General features: G+C 39.5%; 1 protein-coding gene, 2 non-coding genes and 1 pseudogene across 4 annotated transcripts in view; 3 read left to right on the top strand and 1 right to left on the bottom strand.

The window, feature by feature from the left end:
* The first annotated feature begins 1,690 nt into the window (after nt 1–1,690).
* Nucleotides 1,691–19,936, top strand: LOC144665144 (muscle, skeletal receptor tyrosine-protein kinase-like; annotated as a pseudogene). Its single transcript, XR_013572893.1, has 12 exons — nt 1,691–1,909; nt 3,889–4,021; nt 4,233–4,720; nt 5,270–5,341; nt 8,644–8,802; nt 12,544–12,995; nt 14,277–14,630; nt 15,634–15,918; nt 16,307–16,494; nt 16,791–16,970; nt 17,393–17,591; nt 18,353–19,936. The product of XR_013572893.1 is annotated as a muscle, skeletal receptor tyrosine-protein kinase-like (transcript).
* On the top strand, nt 11,773–11,846 carry Trnar-ucu (transfer RNA arginine (anticodon UCU)). Its single transcript has one exon. It is a non-coding gene; the product is annotated as a tRNA-Arg (tRNA).
* Nucleotides 12,230–12,303, bottom strand: Trnar-ucu (transfer RNA arginine (anticodon UCU)). The gene has a single exon. It is a non-coding gene; the product is annotated as a tRNA-Arg (tRNA).
* A 1,103-nt stretch (nt 19,937–21,039) lies between the features above and the next one.
* LOC144665149 (muscle, skeletal receptor tyrosine-protein kinase-like) overlaps nt 21,040–22,736 on the top strand; it is an 11,032-nt gene continuing 9,335 nt past the window's right edge. The window contains exon 1 of the mRNA XM_078526319.1: nt 21,040–21,235. Within this exon, the coding sequence (XP_078382445.1) occupies nt 21,151–21,235 (85 nt within the window). The 5' untranslated portion in view covers nt 21,040–21,150. The remainder of the gene's footprint in view (nt 21,236–22,736) is intronic.

Below are 22,736 nucleotides of genomic sequence, written 5' to 3'. Positions count from 1 at the left end.
TCAGAGAAAAGGCCTTTGGACTAAAGTAAGGGATAAGTTGTTTTCATTTGCAGCCATATTGGCTGTGGATAGGAGTATTATAACTGGCTTTTATTTACTTTTTTGCTTGTAGTATTGGCAAGAGTGATTTTACAAAACCCGTGTGCGCGTAAAACAGAATATGTAATACTCATCGTGTTGTTGTCAAAAGAAACAGATTAAAACAATTAGTGGTATTTAATTATGTAGTATGTATTTCACAAGGTTTTGTCAAATCACTCCATTCGTGTGTAAAATACAAATGTTGAAATTTCTCAATTAATTAACATACGGTAGATATAATTTGTCCCTCTAATTCCTGATTACTTTGAATATGACGCCTAACCCTAAGCGCTCAAAAGAAAACAGAACTGGCCTGAAAGTGCTCATTTAACATTTTTTTGTTGGTCATAAAATTGTTCCACTGTTTTTTTCAGTTTTCAATTTTTGATATGAATTTTTGTGGGAAATTACATTTTTCTTTTCGAAATTAGGGAAATTATGTGGTCACAAAAAATAGAACATACATTTGGCAGTGAATTTTATTTCATTGGATATTAATTAAAATCTGCTCCATTTACACCGTCAATTTTGTTTCTTTAGTATCTACTTCCATGGACAATAATTTTTGGAAACACATTAACTAGGACATCATGCATACGAAGGCGTGTAGAATTATGCAAAGTCTCTTTCAACTACAATCCGTGGTAGAGTGAGCTTTTTAATGCAGTGAAATTCATCAAGAAAATAATTTGTATACCACATGTTACCGTTCGTATATATGCTTTTATTCATTTGTTATTGCTACGAATAATTTAGTTTTTTTTTATAGAGTGGAGGGGGACAGGGGGGTGGGAGCCCGGGAGAAAAGGGATGGGAAGCGGGAGGAGAGAGGGCGGGAAGCGGGATTCTTAGGGTGGCGGGAACCGGGAGAAAACGAGTGAAATTTCGTAACATTTCATTAATTTATTTCGCATAGACATGGAACAAACATGGAGAACAGCTACGGAAAGGGCCGGGAGGCGGGAGTTAAAGGTACGGGAAGCGGGAGTAAAGGTACGGGAGGCGGGAGGTTCAGACTCCCCTGTCCCCCCCGATAGAAGAAAGGTGACTCTTATCACAGTGTAATGAATTGTAGGTCTTGAAGAGTACACAAGATAACATCAATATGACAATAAAAAATGCGAATAATGTGAAATAGAATTGTTATTTAGAGAAAAAATAAACCCGAAGAAAACATAAAATCAACTTTAAAACATATCCCGGTATATTACGTAAGTGTTGGTTATGGGGACAGAAAAATCCTGGGGTGGTGGGGGTGGGGAAGGGGGGGGGGGGGGGGGGGGGGGGGGGGGGGAAAAAAAAAAAAAAAAAAAAAAAGAAAAAAAGAGAGAGAGAAAAAAAATTTTTAAATTTTTTTCTTGTTCACTTGTCTTTTTTGGTCGTCTTTCGCAACCTCCTGAAACAGACCTAAAAGAATCCTACCCTTTTCTAGACCGACAATTGGCTGATTTTTATGTGCCTATTTCAGTCCAAAACAATTTACTTCAATCAGTTCAATGAAATGAGAAACTTCTATGGTTTATATTTAACAAGATTACACGAAGAAATGTGACTTGTTTCCCGCTGCGCCCAGAATACCTCGTGTAATTTACGTTTACGCGGTCAACACGATATAAACTGACATTGACCCCGTCAGGAAATTCATTCTAGGAAGTCAAGGAACTGCTTGATTCTCACTTTTAAGATTTCTAAGTGCTCTAGAAGCGACGGATTGCGTTTGTTGAGGCAATGTGCTGATCAAAAGCGTTCGACGCCATGCTTCGACTTGCGTTGTTGTTTACTGTTGCGCTCTTCACGCGGTTTCTGCTCGCAAACAGTGATCCTCAAGGTATGTTCTTTTAGATTACTACGCGAGTAATAAATAATATAGTTTTGTAACTGTAGAATAATTAACCACTACTTAATATACAGGGATACGTAGCAGGAAAAAACATCCCGGCTTTGGATTTTGTGGAAACACTTAAATCATCCGCGCTTTAATTTCTCGTCAACGCCGTTCATATTCCCCATTTGAGCACAACGAATACCCTACAGGATTCTAATTGAATAGAATTCACGAGTGCTGTGTGTTACTGTTCAACTGAATTTCATTGGGTTACGATTTGTTTTAACAAATAAAGAAGTTAAAGCCATGTATTTTACTGTTCCATAACAAGACCGGAACTTGAGAACATGAGATAAATTCAGAAAATAGAACCACAGGGAGTGTTTCTGCCTTCTCAAGTATTTTCGAATAACCGGAATGTTTGATGACGGTAAAACACCAGAGGTAAAACACATGGCTTTGGCGATTTATATGCTTTATGCTATAGACTTAAATAACAATAAAACGTGTTTTCAGTTCTAAGTTTAATTCTAATAAAGCAATGCGTTTTAGCCAATCAGACTGCGCGAAGAATCCGAACTGCAAGATAAACATTATGTACAACAATTTGTATAGGATATCACAAATATTTATTTATTGGCGCCTGTTTAAAAATAATTTTCTGTTCTACAAGCTTTATCTTTATAACTCGAATATCTTTAACTTCTTTGTATCTTTTTTTTTTCTTAGCATTTGAGCAATATTAGCGATCGGGTGTCGATCTTTCCGGGGTTAAATCAAGATGTTTTGTTACGTTTCGCGTTCAAAAGGCAGTATGCTTAGTGTCAAGTTAATTGCAAGTGATGATTGATCTGTTGTTCAAGAGGATAGCGCGTAAATACATTTTTGATCACAGTTTGGCACTCAAGAAATAGGATTCACCGCAAAAAATGGAAAATCGTGAAAGTCACCTGGGCCAAAAAACTAAAATGTTTTGTGTTTTCTTTTGTGAACTAGGAGTAACTGAAATTATTGGCATGAGGTTGTGCAAACGTGTCTCGTGTAACTGAAAACGAAAAAGGAAATCGTCAAGGCGGTTTTAAACGATGATTTGACGAACTTACGAAAGTTGTTAAAGCACGTACTAACTTTGCCTAAAGAAAAACGATTCTCTGTGATTTTTTCGATGTAAGGTACTGATTATTTATCAGATGTCGATACATGCAAGACCTCACATGAAGGGTTCCGGCCCCATGTGGAGGAAAGGAGAAGGTATATTTCGGAATTTTGGCAGGGCTATTGCACCAAGAGATCAGGGTCTCAAAGGAGGGGGGGGGGGGGGTCCCTGGAGCCCCGGAGCCCTGAAATTTCTGCTTTGAAGCCCGGAGCCCAATCATTTTACTGACTGGAGCCCTGATCCTTTTTTGGCTGTGGACCCCGGAGCGTTTTGAAATTTGATCATTCGCGATCCCAGATTGCATTTTTTCTTGTTTTATGACTGCATTTTGTTTGTTTGTGCGTGTTAACTGCCACAGAGAAACAGAATCTGAAGAGAGGATAGTACTTATTACAAGCATACCCGATTATCATAATAACCGGCTTTTTGGGTTTAAAAAACTCGTCGGAATTGCGGACGTTTTAATTCGCGGACTTGATTTAGGGTTGCAAAATAAATTTTATATCTTAAGATTGTAGACCATAGTGGAGCCCAGAGCCCGAAAGCAGATGATATGGAGCCCTGGAGCCCTGACATTTTCGTCTTGGAACCCTGGAGCCCTGCATTTTTTAGCCCGGAGCCCTGGAGCCCTAAACCCCCTTGAGACCCTGAGAGATCTACCCTGTATCAATAAGGGGATACTGGTTATCATGATACCAAAAAATGTAACACCCAACCTCCTTAAATACTGTCCAAGAATAAAAAACACCTTGTCCCCAAAACAGGGAGTTCCCACCCTGTTCATACTGCAATGCTCAATCACAATGTTGTTGTTTATTTTATGCAGAAGAAAATTGTTCCCAGATCTCCGAACAAGTTAAACATTCCTGTGGACTGGTAAACGAAACTGTCTGCGCAGGACTGGGCTGCTGTTGGAATGGAAGTGAGGCTAATTCAACACTGCAGTGCTTCAATAAAAGGTACAAGTGTTGATTGGCTAATGCAACATGTCTTGCACCTTGTTTCCAAACAGTTTAAAAACATGTAGAGTATAGCGTTTACAAGGTAGACGAGCTCGTGCCAAGTAATTTTCTTGCGTTCTTCGCCACTCGACCTACCTAGAATAAAGATAGAATACTCATAGTCTATAAATCTTGTTGTCTAACAGGTCGTTATTTACTTTTAATGCAGCAGCAGCAACAGCAGTAGTAGTAGTAGCAGCAGCAGCAGCAGCTCAACAACATACAACAACAGCTGTTTCCTTTATGAGGGCCAGGTTTGCCAGGAAGCCTTCTCAACCACTCTGCCTGCATTAAGCTTGTTACCAAGATTTCACAAAGCGGAGAAGAACTCAATTGAGAGCGATCTTGAAGCTTCTGTCACGGCAATCAATGAAACTGTCACGCACTCCGAGTGTAAAACTGCGTTGACCGCCATGCTTTGTCATTACGCCGTGCCACCATGTTATGCAAACAATAGTGTGACACGATTCTGTATGAACGAGTGCAACGAGTTGTTTTCGAAGTGCGGGCATTTTATTGACCAACTGGAAACTGCTATGAATCTTATTCCTGGTGGCAACGAGTTCAGATTATCATTTCGTGACTGTTTTGGGCTGAACAAGACTTCTGAGCTTGAAGACTTAGAGGCACATAAGCCATGTATAAAACTTGGATTAAGTAAGTACAGAAGTCTTCACCATCTTATTGAGTGTAAACGGGCATAGTTTATTAAGTGTAACCACAAAATAATGAACTAAAGGTGCAACTAAACCTCGTATAGCCCGACGAACTCTGGTTGAACAAACTTATTAATGTCATAAAAAATGTCGTGGTTATTGTCATAAAAAATGTTGTTAAAAATGTTAATATAACTATCCTCTCGATATAAAACAAATTGCCTGATACAATAAACGCCAAATCTTGTGAAAGAAAAAAAAAAAAAAAAAAAAAAAAAAAAAAAAAAAAAAAAAAAAAAAAAAAAAAAAAAAAAAAAAAAAAGAGAAACAACAGAAACAAAACAAGAAAGAAAATAGAAATCTTCTAGAGGCCTCATTTATAACAACAACAAAAAATTTTGGACAAGACAATGCGTTCTCTATGAAAACAAAAATTTCGAACACATTCCTTAGAATCCCTCATTGTGTCCCAAAGAGGGATGATATGCAAAGCACAATTTACTAAATAGCCACTCATTAAATCCGTTAAATTCTTGTATTGTTTTTGCAGATTTCTCTTCATCTTTTGAGCGGCCAAAGGCAGTTGAGAATCCTATAACAAATCAGAATCCAGTTTTTGCAAGTAGGTTATGGTGTCATTGATCTAGCGTTTTCATAAAAAATATCGGTTTTTCAACGATAGTCGTTTCTCATCGTCTACGCGTGCAGCCTCCTGCCGCGTGGTGATGGAAAGTCAAACTGCATAAATAAATCTTTGTTATATAAAAAAAAAAATAAATTATTTTTTTTGTTGTGGCGCCCTCTGGATTTTAAGGCCCCCCCCACAAAGAGAAAAAAAAGGGGGCCCCCCCCAAAAAAAAAAAAAAGGAAACAAATTTTTTAAATGAACATAATTGGATTAAGAATGGCAAACCTTGGCTTGTGTACTGAAGAGTTCATATCTGAACAAACCCCACGCCACTCCAAGGTAAAACGGGTTCACCTTTTCACGAAATGAAGTTCATCACGTACATGTATTTATTTATTTTAAAATAGAGAGTGAGTAATACATCGCCGGCTATTCTATTGGGTGTAAGCACCTAAGAGGGAAATATAATCGGATTTGAACCCACGACCTCCAGAGTTATAGGCCCAGGCACATCCGGCAGTCGATCAAATGTCACGCAACGAGGATGAACCAAGTGTCCCTGTGAGGTGGCGCAAGTAGCCCCACATTTCCCGGGGCCGGGGACCTACAAGGGGAGGTGAGGAGGGGGTAGGGGGAAGGTTGGAGGAAGGTGGCTGCCTGCGGTTATTTTCTCGCCTGTTTCCTATTGCACAAGGAAACAAACATGCAAAACGAACAAAATCAAAACAAACAACTGCGCAAGTAACAAAGAAGTGTACAAGGAGTGCTACAGTCTTCTTCGCATCTGTAATTTTGAAGACGTTGCGTGATCACACTTTGCGTGCGTGCGGAAGTCTCCTATTTCCCATGTTGTCACACAAAAGTGTAACGCACTTCAAACTCTTTATAGGCGCTTTAAATTTGATGTCACACGAATAAGGAACAGCTAAAAGGTATTATTTTCTACATCTGGTGATATCAGAAATCTTCTTTGCCGCACACGGCGCACTGTAAACACCAGGGAACAGTAGCTATTGCGAACTCATACCCAGTCTTCCATGTTGCATAAATTATTTCCGGTTGAGTAAATATGCGTGTTTGTTACCACCAGCGAGTGAATTGAAAACGAACATTTCCGTTTTATTTGGCGTCGACTCTATTTAGTGCGTGATTTCCGCTTAAACATGCTTATTTACTTGACAATCATGGAAATAATTTGATATTCAACGGCTTGGGAGAAGAGTTTTAAAGTCCTGTCCCGAAAAATACAAGATTTAGCTGCTAAAGAACCGCGCTATCGAAACCGTGACATCGCAAGAAATTTCTGCCTGTCTACAATGGAAAAGATTTGCATCTAACAGTTGCTTTACTTCTTTTTGGCTTATTTATGTGTTGTGTTTTAACTGAAGGTAAGTGCTGAGCCTTTTAACTTACATAATTTAAGCTAGAAACTTTTCGATCAGTGTTTGATTGTGCCTTGCGGAGTGGTAGTTCTTAGAGCGTGAACCTTTCTGCGGCAGCAAATGAACAGTGACCCGCGATCGGATTCACTGGATATTGATTTCATGCGATGTATTTTCAAAATTAGACTCAAGAACTTCAGAGAGAAGGTTTTGCCTTTTGGGACTTCGGTTCTAGAAGAATTTAATTCGAGTGAGCTATCTTTTAGACAGAATCTAACGCAAGGAGCCCGAGACGTGATCGATTTAGTAATTGTCGGCAAATCACGCGATTGAAACTTGCAGCCCACTAGAATTAATGAATATTACAACACATTTAAAGTCCAATGATACTTGATGGGTATCTTTAACACAAAGTGGGAAATTCTCTACATCTGATCGTGTAGACTGTTTTGTAAACATTCTGTGTTCGCGAGTCTGTTTCTCGATATTTCTCGCTTTGACTGGCATAACATAAAATGAACACGGTGCAATATCAGTTAAAATAATTCAAGGTTTTAAATATCTCGGATCATGTCACAGCTATTTAATCAACAAACCGAGGTTATGGGATTTGTCAGAAGAATGTCATTCTAACAAGTTAAATGGAAGTTATTTGTTGTTTTGTCGCTAAAAGCCGACTCCCTTACTCGTCACACGTGGATTGCGTTCATCAAAACCATTGTTTCTTCACAAACAAATTTTTGTTATGCATAATTACAAGACACCCGGACAATAATTCCCTAATTTATGCGCAGCAGAAGACGTATTGTTTTGTTAAGAAATGATACGACCAAAACTTAAAAAAATTACTTAATTTGCTTGCAAAAGAAATCGGAAGGAATTTATAATTGTAATAGAAGATTAGTTTATCCACAAATATCGTAATGAATATCTAGTATTCGTTAATTGCGTGGTATTCAGGCCGATGTCACGTTCCTCGAATTGAGTTTATTTACCTTTATTTCGTCAAACGTTGTTAACACTGTCAGCATGTTTTCCGGTTATTAACTGGTTTTCAAGAATCGTGCTTTTTACCACAGATTCCGCGAGCTGTTACACAATGTCAACAAAGGTATACTTTTCAATTTTATATTGTTAAAAAAAATCGTTCTTCCACTTCTTTTGCGGTATCCCGGCAGACGGTGCAGCCCCCTATTTTGTCTTATTTTTCTTCGATTGTTGACGCGGGAAAAAAATCGCGAAAGAGCTGGACGCCAGCGCAAAACGGGAGGCGAGCAGGCTAGGGGGCAGGGGGGTCTCGCTGTTTTTGCTCGCGTTCTTTTGCGCCGAAAAATACAGAGGCTGTGAACAGTCTAGTATCCAGGTAAATTTACAAATACAGAAGTCGACAGCTCCAGTTGAGGGGGACGTCATTTTAAAATAAGATTTGCTGTCGCTTAGTTGCTACCACCGGCATCTCTTTCCCCCGACAAAGAAAAGCCTCACAACAAAACAAAATATTTAAACGCGTTCACAACTGTTTACAGTAAACTCTCACTGTAACGGACACCTTCGGGACGATAATTTAGTGTCCGTTATAGAGAAAGTCCGCAGTAGCGGGAGTTATTTTCAGTAATTCTTATTCGCCGGGACTTCAACTCCTGTCCAAAGTTGGGGGTGTCCGGGGGGGGGTTTCTTTATTTTTAAAAAAAAAAAAAAAACAAAAACTTAATGCCTATTGTGATTACACCATGTTGCTTTATATATTGCTACTGAAAGGCCCGTGATAATCGGCTAAAATTAATTGAAAAGTAGAGTACGGCGTTAGCGCTAACCAAAATCGCAGGTTAGCGCGCGCCACTAGCACCATAGTTTTAACAGGTGCGTCATGTATATTGGGAGTGTCGTATTAAAGTGCTGTTTTTGTTCTTTTAGGAGCACTGCCGCCATTGCGGGTAAACTGTTCAGTAATCGCTTCTAATGAGAGGGTAGGATGTATAGTACCAGGAGATACTAATGCTACCGTGTGTAGATCCTTTGGCTGTTGTTGGGATGGTGCGGACCTGATGACACCAAGAAATGCTACACGAAAAGGTAAATTACTACTTGTGAGTGAGGAAAATTAAGGGTAGAGTTGTAGGGGGATTACACTCTTTTTATTTTTGCCCTCGCAGGGCTTTGGCCCAGAGGCCAAAGCCCGAGGAGGCATTATAGTGTCCCCCACGTATAAGTAGTTACATAAGGAAAATACAGAGGAAATACAGGGGAAAATACAGTGCATATAGTCAGAAGCCAGAAAAAATCTCGACTTGGTTGAAGTGAGCGCGCAAGCTAGTATCGGGTAATGATGACGTCACAATAGGTTTTGCCTGCAAATAGTATCGGGTAATGATGACGTATAAAGCTAGGTGTTATAAAAGCTAATTAAAATGTGCCAACCGGAAGAGCCTACGTGACATTGGCAGACTTGCATATAATTTTCAAGCTTTTGTCGGTCGGGAATAAACATCTAAAGCGATGCTTGCTGAGAACGTTTCATCTTTTAGTCAGGGCTTTGTATTCGGTCGCTGCACTTCTAGTAGAAATTCGTAGCGTACGAATACAGCCCCCTCTCATTCGCGTCCAGCAACGGAGAGCGCTCCACGTGAACATTTTCCCCAGGAGGTGACCGGACAAAAACAAACCAAGCAGATAGATTATTAGCTGCGAATACAGCCCCCTCTCATTCGCGTCCACCAACGAAGAGCGCTCCACGTGAACATTTTCCCCAGGAGGTGACCGGACAAAAACAAACCAAGCAGATAGATTTTTAGCTGCGAATACAGCCCCTTCTCATTCGCGTCCACCAACGAAGAGCGCTCCACGTGAACATTTTCCCCAGGAGGTGACCGGACAAAAACAAGCCAAGAAGATAGATTTTTAGCTGCGAATACAGCCCCCTCTCATTCGCGTCCACCAACGAAGAGCGCTCCACGTGAACATTTTCCCCAGGAGGTGACCGGACAAAAACAAACCAAGCAGATAGATTTTTAGCTGCGAATACAGCCGTCTCTCATTCTTCGTTGAGAGACGTGAATGAGAAGCGGCTGTATTCGCAGGCTAATAGATTTTTCTAAACGCTATTTTCTCGAGTTATATTTGTTCACGTGAAAGCTTAAACTCCAAGGGATTTGTTAGATTGACTTCAATTTTTAAGAGGAATTACTTCAACATGTCGGTCAGCAAAAATGTGTAAAAACAAAAACGTGTCGGCGATTGTTTTATTTATAAAACATTTTGCGTCACGAGGCTTTTCTGTACGATCAATGCATGTTTTTTAGATCTTCTTCAAAAATGCTCTGTAATTTTTTACTGTAATCGAATACGACAAAACGCCGACACGTTTTTAGCACTTTCGGGAGCGGAAACCATCGAACAAATCAAATTAGCGAATTTTAGAATTCGTTGTAAGTTAATTCCGACTTTCGTATTTAGACTTTTACGTAAGTTTTTGAGATTTTGCAATCTTTCAATCCAAATCATAACAACTTGCTCTACAGTAGAAGCTTTGTATGTGATGGCAACAAAATCCAATCAAAAAGCTTACCTTGCAAAAGCTCAAAAACTAATGTCACATTAAATTGTTACAGTTTAGTATTAAAATGGAAAGAGAAATAAATATTTAATAATAAAAAAGCTAATCTTCAACTTCTATCCCACAACCTCGCCTAGTACCAATGCGATAACCACTAACCCTGTAACACTATGAAATAGTTACTAACTATGCACTCATTAAGCTAATTTCCAATACAGCCCTCAAAAATAAAAAAAAATTTCCATTCTATTCATTTCAGATAAGATCAAAAGAGCGGGGGCACTTTTAGTGTCAGCTACCCCTAGTATAAGAATCTAGTTTATAAGAATATCGAGGCTGAAATTTGAGAATTTTTAAGAATATTTTAAGAATAAACCCGAGGCTGAGATTTTGAAAAGAAGTCAGTTTTTTAGTTGAAACAAAATCGGGTATTTTCATTTCCGTCACTTTATCTCTGCGAGGAATGCTTTGTTTAAAGCCAAAACGGCCAGGCTGTAACGAAAAGCAATGGATACAGATCTGGACACCAACCACTTGTAATTGATTACCCAATACCTGCTAAAACGGAAATGTCAAACGGTATTTTCTAAGAATGTTTATAAGAATTTTTCAGCCTAAAATAGGCAGAAAAATAAGAATATTCAGCCTAGGTCGGAAAAACTGTATTCTTATAAAAAAAAAAGAGTGTTTGCGTTTAGGTCGATTGCATATGTCGTAGTCTTCTGACCTGACCTTCTTTAGGCTGGCCTCCTACGCAGACGTCTGCGTAAGAGGCTATCTTTAGGCTTGTGTCATGCAATGTTGGAAGGATCGTTTGTGACACTGTTGGAGAAGATCGAAACACTGCGAACCGTCAGTTTATTTCTTGGGAAGCTTTTTTCTGTATTGTAAAGCCATAATCCTGGTCTCTTTGTCATCTGGCCAATCACAACAAAAACATCCAATAAACCAATCAAAATTCGAAGCAAACATGCAACTAATGGCAAGCGCGGGAAGACACACGAAACACCATTGGTTTTGGTCTTTCTTCAGATTGGCTAAGAAAAAAGCATATTGATATAATGGTCGAGACAGCAGCAAAATTGTAGAAATTTTCAAAAATAATACGACTTTTTTAATTTTCACAAACATGTTTAGTACCGGATGTACCGTCGAAACATGTTTGTGAAAATTAAAAAAGTCGTATTATTTTCGAAAATATTGATATAAATAATTGTTACAGTTCTTGCACAAATTTTGTGAACTTAGGCTTAGCTCATAGATTTTTACTTACAAACTTTTCGCTGCACAATAAAAGATAACAGTTTCAACATTTATTTTCGCTATTTAATAAACCCACATGTTAACAGGTACTTTTAAATTCACTATGATGTTTATGTTCCATAACCAACATCCGTCGAGAAAGAACACAAGATTGAAGATTATTTAAGTTTTTAGAAGTAAACAGGGTAAAATAATATGGAAATTTTGCCTGTCTCCAGATATGTGAAGCCCCCGTGGCGCAATGGACTAGCGTGTTGGACTTCTAATTCAAAGGTTGTGGGTTCGAGTCCCACCGGGGGTGGAAGTTTTTTTTTTATTACCGAATATCTTGTTATCAGAGCTTAAACGTTTTTAACTTTTTTACGACTGAAGACTTTAAAAAAGATTAAAATGCATGGCAGCTAAAATTCGGAGCTAAAGCTGGATTTCTTTCTGAGACGTTAGTGTTGGAAACGCCGATACCACAACAGTAGTCACTCTCGCTGTATTTATAGTCTCAGTAAAAAACGCTTGTCAGAAACAAAAACGACAGCGCGCGCGTGACGTCTTAAGCGGCGTCCCGAACAGAATCCCGAAAGAGTGTGAAAAATTTATTTTACCGATTGCTTTGAAGTCTAGGATTTAGTGACCCGTATGAATTTTTTTTGCGATAAAAAAAAAGCAAAAAAAATAAAAATAAAATTCCACCCCCGGTGGGATTCGAACCCACAACCTTTGAATTAGAAGTCCAACACGCTAGTCCATTGCGCCACGGGGGCCGCGTTGTAATCAATGTCCCTAAACTAAGGATCAAGTCGCAAATATTCAGGAAAGTTTGCATTTTTATCTACACTTGCTCCATCTCCATTTTCCTGAACTCTGGCCTACTTGTTTGAATGTATTGTGTCACAGTAGTGGGGGGGCAACAGCGAGGGCGCTAACGAATAAATAGTATAAGTAAAAAATAGATTGGAAGTGCTGTGGTTTTTAAGACCTTTGATCGTTTTTATTTTTTTCAGGGGCGGAACCTGTATGCCTTACAGAGGACAAGTCTGCCATGTTTCGTTTAACTCGACACTTACAACCTACAGCAATACATCGCGATTCTTTGACAACAAATTTGGTTTACAAGGGACTGAGCAGTTCCTTGCGCGTGGAATAGGTCTAATCAACCAGCTTGTTTCTAAAGACCAGAAATGCAGATACATCTTGATAAACATGTTATGCCATTACACGGTACCGCCGTGTTATTCAGATGGCTCGATTATAGATTATTGTAAAGGCGATTGCGAGGCTATTTTCAAGGACTGCAGTGCATCTCTCAATCAGGTCATTGGTGCAGTGACGGTTTATGTGAAGATGAATAATATCGACTTTATACATACGGGACTTCCGAACTGCTCTAGGCACAAGACTGCCCAACATTATAGGGGCATAGATGACAAGACTTGTATAAAGACGGGATTCTTCAGTAAGTAAACAGTTCTGAATTACAATGTAGCGTTAATCGTAGGCTCGGTATATATTGTAGAGCAGTTTTCAATTGAGTGTCGTAAAACCAAAACCAAATTAATTACTCTGGCCAATCACAAAGGACACAGACAATCCAGTGAGCCAATCAAAACTCGAAGCAAGTACATGTAGCTGACACGAAGCGCGGGAAAACGTGCGTGAGCGCGTCATGATTGGTTTTGGTTTTACTTCTGATTTGCTGAAAAAAGAAGCGCGAGATTTTTGAGCCAATCACTAAGCGTAGCAATGCAAAACCAAAGCAAACGCAATTTACTTTCGACATTCAAGTAAAAACTGCTCTGATGCATGTAACTGTACTAGCTGGATTCCTCTACGTCGGCTTTGTACATAGCTAAATGTTCTGCCCCCCACGATTCGGGAGTTTTAAAAAGTTTCTGTTTATTTACAATATTTGTTTGTTCATTTATTCAAGGGCCGCAATGTAAACTACTCGGACACCAGTGATTGTGTTTACTATATAAAGTTTTTTGTTTTGTTTTTACACTTTCGGATGCTCATCAGTTATTGGACATGTTGGCAAAACATCTTTATTTGGCAGTTGCTATGGTGAATACAAAGGCAAATGATTGATCTGTGACCACAAAATGCAAAGGGTGGGGTTAACGATTACATTTTTTTATTCCCGCGAAATTTTTTTACACGTACTGTTAAGCGTTTACCCTGGTTTCATGGTTTCAAATGTTTACTTTTCTATTTCTTAATCAGTAGAAGAAAGAAGAGAGAAAACCTCTGGGACCCCTGATCATATCTTCTGTATTTATTCTCTGATAAAAAAGCTTTAAAGATTCTTTGAAAAATATACCAGCTGTGGGAATCTTACCAACCACCGAAAAAAAAACCCCCCGCCTAGGAAAACCACTGTTTTCTTTGTAGGCGTTATTCTTATTCAGATTTCACGCAACGCTTCTCTCCACTGACGGGTGTTAGTGGGGAGAGGCGTTCTGTGACGACGACTACGAAGGAGAAAATCTTATATTTTAGCTATTTTAGATTTTTAATGAAATAAAACCAAATCAAGTCAGTTATTAATGCGCAAGATTCTCTGTTGAACGTGATTACACCAACGGGGTAAAAATTGGGACCTATAAAAAAATATTTTTTTTCCATTAACGAAAAAAAAACAAAGCCAAAAAAAAAGAGTATTTTGATTACGTAATGAACAGGTCCAAGATGCACAAGAAAGGATTAAAAAAAACGTTATCGCTCCTTCTCTTTACAGATTATACAGAGGCGATGGTTAAAACTAGCAGTCCAACTCCGCCATTAGACGACAACAAGCTGAAAATTATTCTCCCAATAGTTTTCGTTTGCCTTTTCATCATTGTGGTGTGTGTTATTGTGTTTGTCCTTCGGCGAAGACAACAAAAGAAAAGAGACGCTGTTGACAATGCTCACGCGCTGTCTCACAAAGGCTCCATTACCATGAGAGACAGGTTACGAGCGGAGTCCCTTAAGAGCCTGGACTCGCGTCTGTTGGGACTTTATGACCCTAACAAGCTGAGGCAGTACAATTTGGACCATGTACAGTACGTGAAGGATTTGGGAGAAGGATTCTTTGGCAAAGTGTTTCAAGGTACTGTTGAACTCCTTTAGCAGTAAACGTCGACCCTTTCACTTACAAGAGCGATATATTTACGGATTTCTTTTTTCACAGTGAGAAAGAAAGAAATGCACCACATGAAAGTACAACTCAAAAGCTTTCGTTTGAATGGTTGCACACCAGGGATTCATCCATATACAGGAAATGTAGACGACATTATAAATTTCATAACCGATGGATGGGAGACGCGGTGGCCTTGAGGCTAGCGCGTTATACTCGGGTTCTAGCGGTCTGGGTTCTATACCTGGCGGGATCACTGTGTTGCGTTCGTGTGCTCGACACTTGTGCTCGGCAACAAGTCGCTGCAGCATGTCGCGGCGACAAGTTGCTGCGACATGTTGCCTCGTGTAACATGGTGCAATTCTGCGACAATCTTTGTCGCTTCGACAGAATTTTGTCGCTGCGATCAGTGGCACGAATTCAAACTGGTTTGAATTCGTGCGACTAATCGCAGTGACAAAAGAGTGAAAGCAGCGTTCCCTCACCGTGTGCGCGACAAGTCGCTGCGACAAAATATAAATTAACCAGTGACAGAGCGTCATGTATTTTTGCCATATTGAATTAGAAAACTAGTTCACATTTCCCCCTATTCCAAATTAAATTCGCCGCGTGTAAAGCGCCTTGTCGCAGCAACTTGTTTTGAAGCAGTACACACGGAGCAACTTGTCGCAGATACCTGTCGCTGCGTCTTGTCGCCTAGTGTGTCCCGACCTTTACTCTCGCAGTGTCTTTCTACACCCAGATGTATAAATGTGTATCAGCAGTGAACTGGTAGCACAACTTGATAACATGCTGGTGCGAGGTAACCTGCGATGGACTGGCATCACATCCAGGAAGTAAAAGAAATTCTCCTAGAAGCTTTGTACTGTTGAAACTGGAGATGCGCGCGGGCAATTGGGGGCACAAAGCTTACCTCTTTCATCTTCCTTCTTATTGACTGGCTTGACGGTAAATATCATTATTTTTTTTCTTTCAGGTCGTGCAGCTGGTCTTATTGATAAACAGCCTAAAAAGGTGATTCCCGTCGCAGTGAAAGCGCTGAAGGACGAGCCGTCCAAAGAACAGAAAGACGAGTTTTTCAAAGAAGTAACTCTGATGTCAATTTTAACACATCCAAACATCGTTCAGCTTCTGGCGGTATCAACTGAGGAGGAACCTTATGGAATGTTGTTCGAGTTCATGAGTGGCGGGGATTTGAATCAATATTTGAGAAATGCCTTGCCTGCCGAGACCTCACTTGACTCCAACGAAAAGGCGAAAGGTATTAACACTGTTAAACGTATTTTATTTAATAAATGATTCTGATTAAATTCGGAAAATTTGGGTCCGCCATCAGAATTCCAAGTCGACTTCTTGAGAATCGCGCACGCGAGCCTAATCAAAAGCTTCGTGCTTCTCTGCTCCGTTTATGTTGTTGGAACGCTCTCTCAAATTAACAAATGGGCGCGATTTTACACACCTGTTTCCAGGTTTAGGTTATTTAGCAACATAAATGATAGGAAAATAGAGCTTTCGTTCTATAAAGGTAGCACTTCAAGAGAGAACCGCTCAACAAACAAGTGTGAAGCGTTACTTTTCGTTTCTACGACATCTGAGTAACCGCAACGTGTGACGCGTGATATGAGACGTGTTTTTTTCTTTTCCGCTAGTTTACCTCACACAAGAAGACCTAGTATTTATGTCGACCCAGATCGCCGCTGGCATGCAGTATCTGGCGGAGATGAAGTTTGTGCACAGAGATCTGGCGGCGAGAAACTGCCTGGTGGGAGATGACCTGATGGTGAAAATCGGGGATTTTGGAATGTCACGTGATATCTACGCTACGGATTATTACAAGGTACTCTTATAAAAATATCGAAAACTAGTTCGCATTTTACCACTTTAAATAGTTACTTGGCTTAGTCAGAGCATTTGCAAGTACCGCAAAGGACCAATTAGAGCTCGAAGCAAATCATGCAACTGGTGCCAAGCGCAGAAAAACACTCAAGAAAAACGCGGGAAATCATGAAGCCGGTACCAAGCGCGGGAAAACATGCAATCGATGAATAGGGCGGGAAAGTATATATTAGTGTCAAGCGCCGGTAAACGTTAGCCCTGTTAGTGAATCTTAACATTTAAATCCACGTTTCTCAGATGAGTAAAGAAACCTTGCTTCCCATTCGCTGGCTGGCCCCTGAAGCGTTCCTGTACGGCAAGTTTACTCTCAAGTCAGACGTGTACGCTTATGGCGTGGTACTTTGGGAGACTTTCACGTTTGGTCTCCAGCCGTATTACGGTTACACTAACAAAGAAGTGATGGAATTTATTCAAAAGGTACTGTTCACACTTGAAGTTACTGGTATAATGATAATGAACAAGGCTGAATGCTTGACGTAAACAGTTTAGTCCACCTTAAATGTTTATGCCACTGGCCCAATCAGTTTGCCTTTTATTGTCGCAAGGATTTATCTTGTGGCTAAGAAATTTCTGAAATGTAATTGGTTAATGAAAAAGTGATAAATCAGTTAATCAATCAACCGGCCGACCATTCAGTCAGTCAGTCTGTCTGTCTGTCTGTCTGTCTGTCTGTCTGTCTGTCTGTCTGTCTGTCTGTGAGTCGTTCAGTTATTTTGTTATACAGTTTCCATATATGACGAAGAATGTATGGCAATTGAAACAACTCAGAAGACTTCAAGTATTTCTATCGTACACAGCTCACAGACAAGAACTGACAGATTTCTCTTTCTTTTAAACAGGGCATTCATTTAGGGAAGCCTGACAACTGCCCAGACTTCGTGTATGCCATAATGAAAGATTGCTGGCAAAAAGAACCTGAGAAGCGTCTGGATTTCACTGCAATAAGCATGCGGTTAAAAAATCCGTACCACAATTATGATGTCCCCCCTGCTGAGGAAGGGCCTGAAGAACCTCACGATAAAGAGGGAGTAGAACCAGGTAATGGATAGTCAGAGTGTTTTGTGCAATGCCTAACTGTGACAGAGCTTCGAGTGTTGTCAAACCAGTTCACTGTTATTTCAAAACCAGCCAAGAGTACAGTGGAGCAACAAGCACCAATCATGGGCCTTTTTGATCTAGCCGCATAGGGTAGATCAAAGAGCTTACAGGGTAGCTTAGGAATAAGAACTGTGTAAGTAGGGGCAAAAGTTTTACCCGTTGCTAACAAGGTTGTTAAATTAGCGAGGTACTCGTAAGGCCGAGTTCATACGTAACGGGCATAGTTTAGGTTACTGTTGTTTAATAGAATTGTTAAACGAAATCGTTATATAGGATAAGACTTGTACGACAAAGAAAGAAAAGATAAGATATCTGGCGACAGGATTTGTGCAAACTTATAAAGCAATCTGAGCGACACTAGGTACCTGTTTTATTTTTTTTAGTATTGTTCTATTGGGAGACCTGTGGTCTTTGTAACCATGTTTTTAGCTTATTGAAATCATGCAAAATAGTACATTATTCTCCCTGCTTTCTCATTAGCATTAAGTATTGGGTTGTGACCTCTGATGAGCAAAAACTGGAAAGGGTACTGTGATGAGAGTTAAGAGCAGTAGGGTGGGGGGAGTGGTGGGTGGGGCGCTTCGTCTATTTTTGGTCAACCTTCGCAGCAACTAAAAAGTCTAACTAATTCTGCTTCATGCTAAGTCAGTGAACTCACTAGGGATGCTAATTATGACAACATAATTTTTACAACATTTCAGACACCGGAAATTACGACATTCCCAGAAGTCCCGCTACCAGTGATTACGACATCCCACGAGCGGTATCACAAGACTCGGGAAATTACGATGTTCCCCGATCATCCGAAGATTTACGAATAAGCAGAACCGACGACAACGACGACAAGGAAGTCCCTAATGACATTCCAGTATAATAATTGAATATTTGCGTACGTTTTATCCATTCATAATTTTAGAAATTTTCAATATGATTGAATCAAAAAGTCGTTTTAGGAACATGTTTGAAAAACGAAGTGGCTTTGAATGACGCCATCGTCTAATTTAGTAATACTGGATCAGTTAGGCCGCAATGCTAGTATCAGCAGTCTATCATTTGAGTCGTGAGAGAGATTAAGGGCCACGTTGCAGGGTGTAGAGTTGATCGATGTTGCTCAACTTTCTCAAGGTATTTAATAAATCCCTGAAAAATCTCACGTTCACATAAAAACGGAAAACCTTTATCGCTTGCGAGGAAGAAAAACGCAAACGTGATGCTCAATCTCTCTAAATGCGAGTTTCCTGGCCTCCTGGGAGCACATAAGAGCTAAATTTTAATCAAACTATTTCAGCAATGAAAAGTGACTGAGAGACGTTTCCAGGCTTTCTCGACAAGACACTGACCTAAGACCTCTAGAAAGTCCTCTTTATTCCAGTCCTCAGCAATAATTCCACGGTCGTTTGACACCGAGGCTCTGAAAATACAATGTAATAGAACCATTTTCTAATTTTGTCATATCATTTTTAGCTGCCAGTTGTAAAGCTTCATTTAAGTTTATTTTATGTTTTTTTTTTGTAGTTAGCGAGACAAATGAAATCATCTCGATGACTGTCTTTGTGGGGCAGTTTTTTATCTATTCTTACAGCCTAATTTGTTTATATAATATTGTACAGACCTACAATTTCACATATAGTTCTTTGAAAGATATCTTTTTTTAATTTTCCATTTTTGATATTTTTATGCAAATTTACGCTTTGTAAAGCTTAATCAATTCCGTTGATGTTATTTATGATTTCATAATTAAGGCTATGAAAGTTAATAGATAGAAGAATTTTGGTGGGTTTCTAATATCGCCCCATCCTGCGAGACGAGGAACTTTCGTCGAGATTTGTCAGCCTTCATTCTACGTTTAAAATAACGTAGGTGTTAAGAAAAGATTTTAACACAAGATTCTGTGTTCATGATTAATGAAATGCACGACCAAACCTAAGTTTTAAAGTTAGAACGGCTAGATATTGATATAATAGAGTCATCTATTTGTAAAAGTATAAAGTGACTTTTATACTTAGTGGAAACCGTTAGGTAGTGTAAAACTGGATTTCAGTTTCGTGCTAATTAAATTCAGGAAGGTCAGTTTTTTATTTTATTTCGATGTTATTCCTCTGTAATCATCTCAATCAAGTTAATAGGAAATTTGGTCAAAATACTTGTTTGAACTATTTGTACTTGTTTTTTTATAGCTACGAAATAGCTGAATTAGATTAAGTAAGTACTGTACGTGCATAAACTTTTACTTATATAAGAGAGCTAATAGTGCTAACGGCATTAAACATAGACATTTGAAGAAATGCCTCGTATTTATTGCGCTTGGTTGTTAAGTTAAGCGTTGAATGACATTGTACGCTTGCCACCGGCTGGCGATATCCCAAACACGTAAGCCTGCTCGCAAGTTAGATTGTAAATTAAGACATTAGTATAGCACTGGATAGGACGAATCGGGCATTTCCTCTTGCGTTCTCCAATGCATTCTGCGTGCATTTCCTATGCATGCCCTTGCATTTCACGTACTTGCCGCACCATGCGCTTCCTCCCTCCCCCCGTGCAGTCAATAGGACATGTCACGTGCATACCCTTGCATTTCATGTGCTCTCCGCACCATGCGCCCCTCCCCCGTGCGTTCCCCTGTATTTGATGTGGGTTTTGCCATTAATTTCTGCTCGTACGTTACACCGTGCATTCTCTACTTCCTTGAGAGTTTCCCCAATCATTCCACTATGTCTTTCCCTTTAGCGTTACGCTCTATAGAACCCCTTGTGTTCTCAATTCAATTGGGTTTTTGGTGCGATTCCTTGTACGTTCATCGATCACCGTCCATTTGTTGTGAGTGTCCCCATGCGTTTGCTCTAATGATAAACCATGGATTCCTTCTGCGCGCTCCCCCTTTACATCTTGTGTTACCTAAGCGTCCCCTCGTACCTTTCGTCTCGCCCATGCGTTCCCTGTGCATTCCCCTTCCTGTGTATTTCACGCGCATGTATTCCTGTTGCATTCTCTTCTGGCCCGCCATTCATAAAAATATGATAGTTTGGCTTGATTTAACAACAAGATGTCTTGAAAACGAAACTATCAGTTGGGGGTCGATTGTAAACTAAAATGAGTTTATGCGCGATGGGGCGAAACACTGGCAATGTACTGCACTGATGTTTTATAATCATACTATGATACAAAACCGTACTTCTTTAAATGCTTTTTTTTTTATATCACAGTATTAAACTGTAGCTCTAATTTTTAAACATTAACAAAAGGTAGCGATATTGTAAAAGAAAAAACACACGTTTATAAAAGAAGAACTATTTTTATAGGTGTGCGTCACCCAAAATACCCAATGATCCAAGCTTCGGTGGACACACCAATATAATCACACGTTCTTTGAATATATTAGCTTTGGAAAGCATTTTCACTTTCCAACGTAGTATTGCTGGTTTAAGAAAGACTCTGTTTGTCAGATCTGTAGTAAGTAAAATCTGGAACGTCAAGAAAGCTAAACTATCATGTAATTATCATGTTACACAGCGCCATGTTGCAGTGCGTGCTGTTGTTCTGCCTTCAACTCTTTACACATTTTGTTCTTGCAAGCAGCGAGCAAGGTAGGGGAAAACTTGATTGAGATAAGATACATCAACAGCGATTATTTTATCGGTTCGTGATATCGGTAGCAATTTACCCAGCCTTGAAAACCTGTGGCTTGTTCAAAGAGAGAGAGGGGGAGGTGTTTGAATATACAGATACAGGGTTCGTTTAACACCCCTTCACTTTGATCCATGCATTTAAAAGTGTTTCAAATAGTTCATCTGTGTATCTACTAAAAGGTTACAACTTTCGAACGACGAATCAAGCCAATTATTCATTTAGCTAAGGAACTGACATGATTAAAGTAAGAACAGGTGATAACGCAAATACGTATACATATAAATGTGATTTAAAGCAGTTAATTAACTAACTTCCGGGTATCCTTATGCATGCATTCGCTGTTACAGAAACCCATACAGTGTGCTTGAAACGAAAAGGCTGGTTCATGTTTCACTACTGACGGAGTCGGAGTTAGAGTCGTAATTAGAAGCACAGAGGGTTTTTTAATCTAGTGAAAATCAAACCGACGGAGTCGTAAGCAGAGTTTCCGATTCCGCTTATGACTCCGTCGCTTATGATCCAGTGAAAACTAAATTTTCGGAGTCGCAAGCAGAAGGAAGTACTCGGAGTTAGGAATTAGGACCCTTCCGCTTCTGCTTGTGACTCCGTCAATCAAATTTACCCTGGATCATAAGCGACCGAGTTATAAGCGGAATCGGAAGAAAATGTAAGCGTTTTGATCCTTCCTACTTCCTACTCTGATTCCGCCGAGCTTGCGACTCCGGTTTTTGATTTAAGCGATCTTCCGTAGCCATTGAAAAACAACCATAACAAACCCATTCAAGTGTGTTTATGAAGACTGACATGTCAACCATATTTACATTCCTTTACATCGAAATGACGGGTTTCACTCATTTATTTGCCTGTGGCTAAGAAGTTCAAGTTAATTAATTATGAATAAATTAACAAATTGAATATCTATCTGTTACTCAGAATCGGTTGGAAGATCGTTAAACGTAATGTGCATTTTTTTCATTTTTTTTATATACATGAGAAATGACGAGAAAATATTCCTTAACTGAAGCGCGCGGTAAAGCTGTATTTTTTTAAACTCTCATTAGAAAACAGAATTACTTTGAGCTGTTGACACATTGACCACGCGAGGAAAGAGATTTTATATTATGGTAATAGCAATAAGCGAGCAATTTTTCTTTCTTTTCCTCGCAGTATTTTCAAGAATAATTATAAAATAGTTTCTCTTTGTTGTAATCGGGTTAAAGAATCCCTTCTGAAAGTTTGGGAAAACTCAAAAAGCTGCAGCATTAATCGTTCTTCTAAACTTCTACTTGGATGGTTTCTTTGTATGTAACCCGAAACTTTTTTGTTTCTTAAATGCACACGTACGTACGTAAATGGCCTTTAGAAAATGAAAAACCTTTTTCTCATGCAGAACTTTTCCTTTCTATAACATTAATTAAGAGACACCTCCTCTTCAAACTCGACAAAAGCAGCAACCCC

This window comes from Oculina patagonica, chromosome 9 (genome assembly GCF_052425735.1).
Source record: "Oculina patagonica isolate OP01 chromosome 9, crgOcupat, whole genome shotgun sequence".
Lineage (NCBI taxonomy): Eukaryota > Metazoa > Cnidaria > Anthozoa > Scleractinia > Oculinidae > Oculina > Oculina patagonica.
This window is presented reverse-complemented; position numbering and strand designations above follow the sequence as displayed.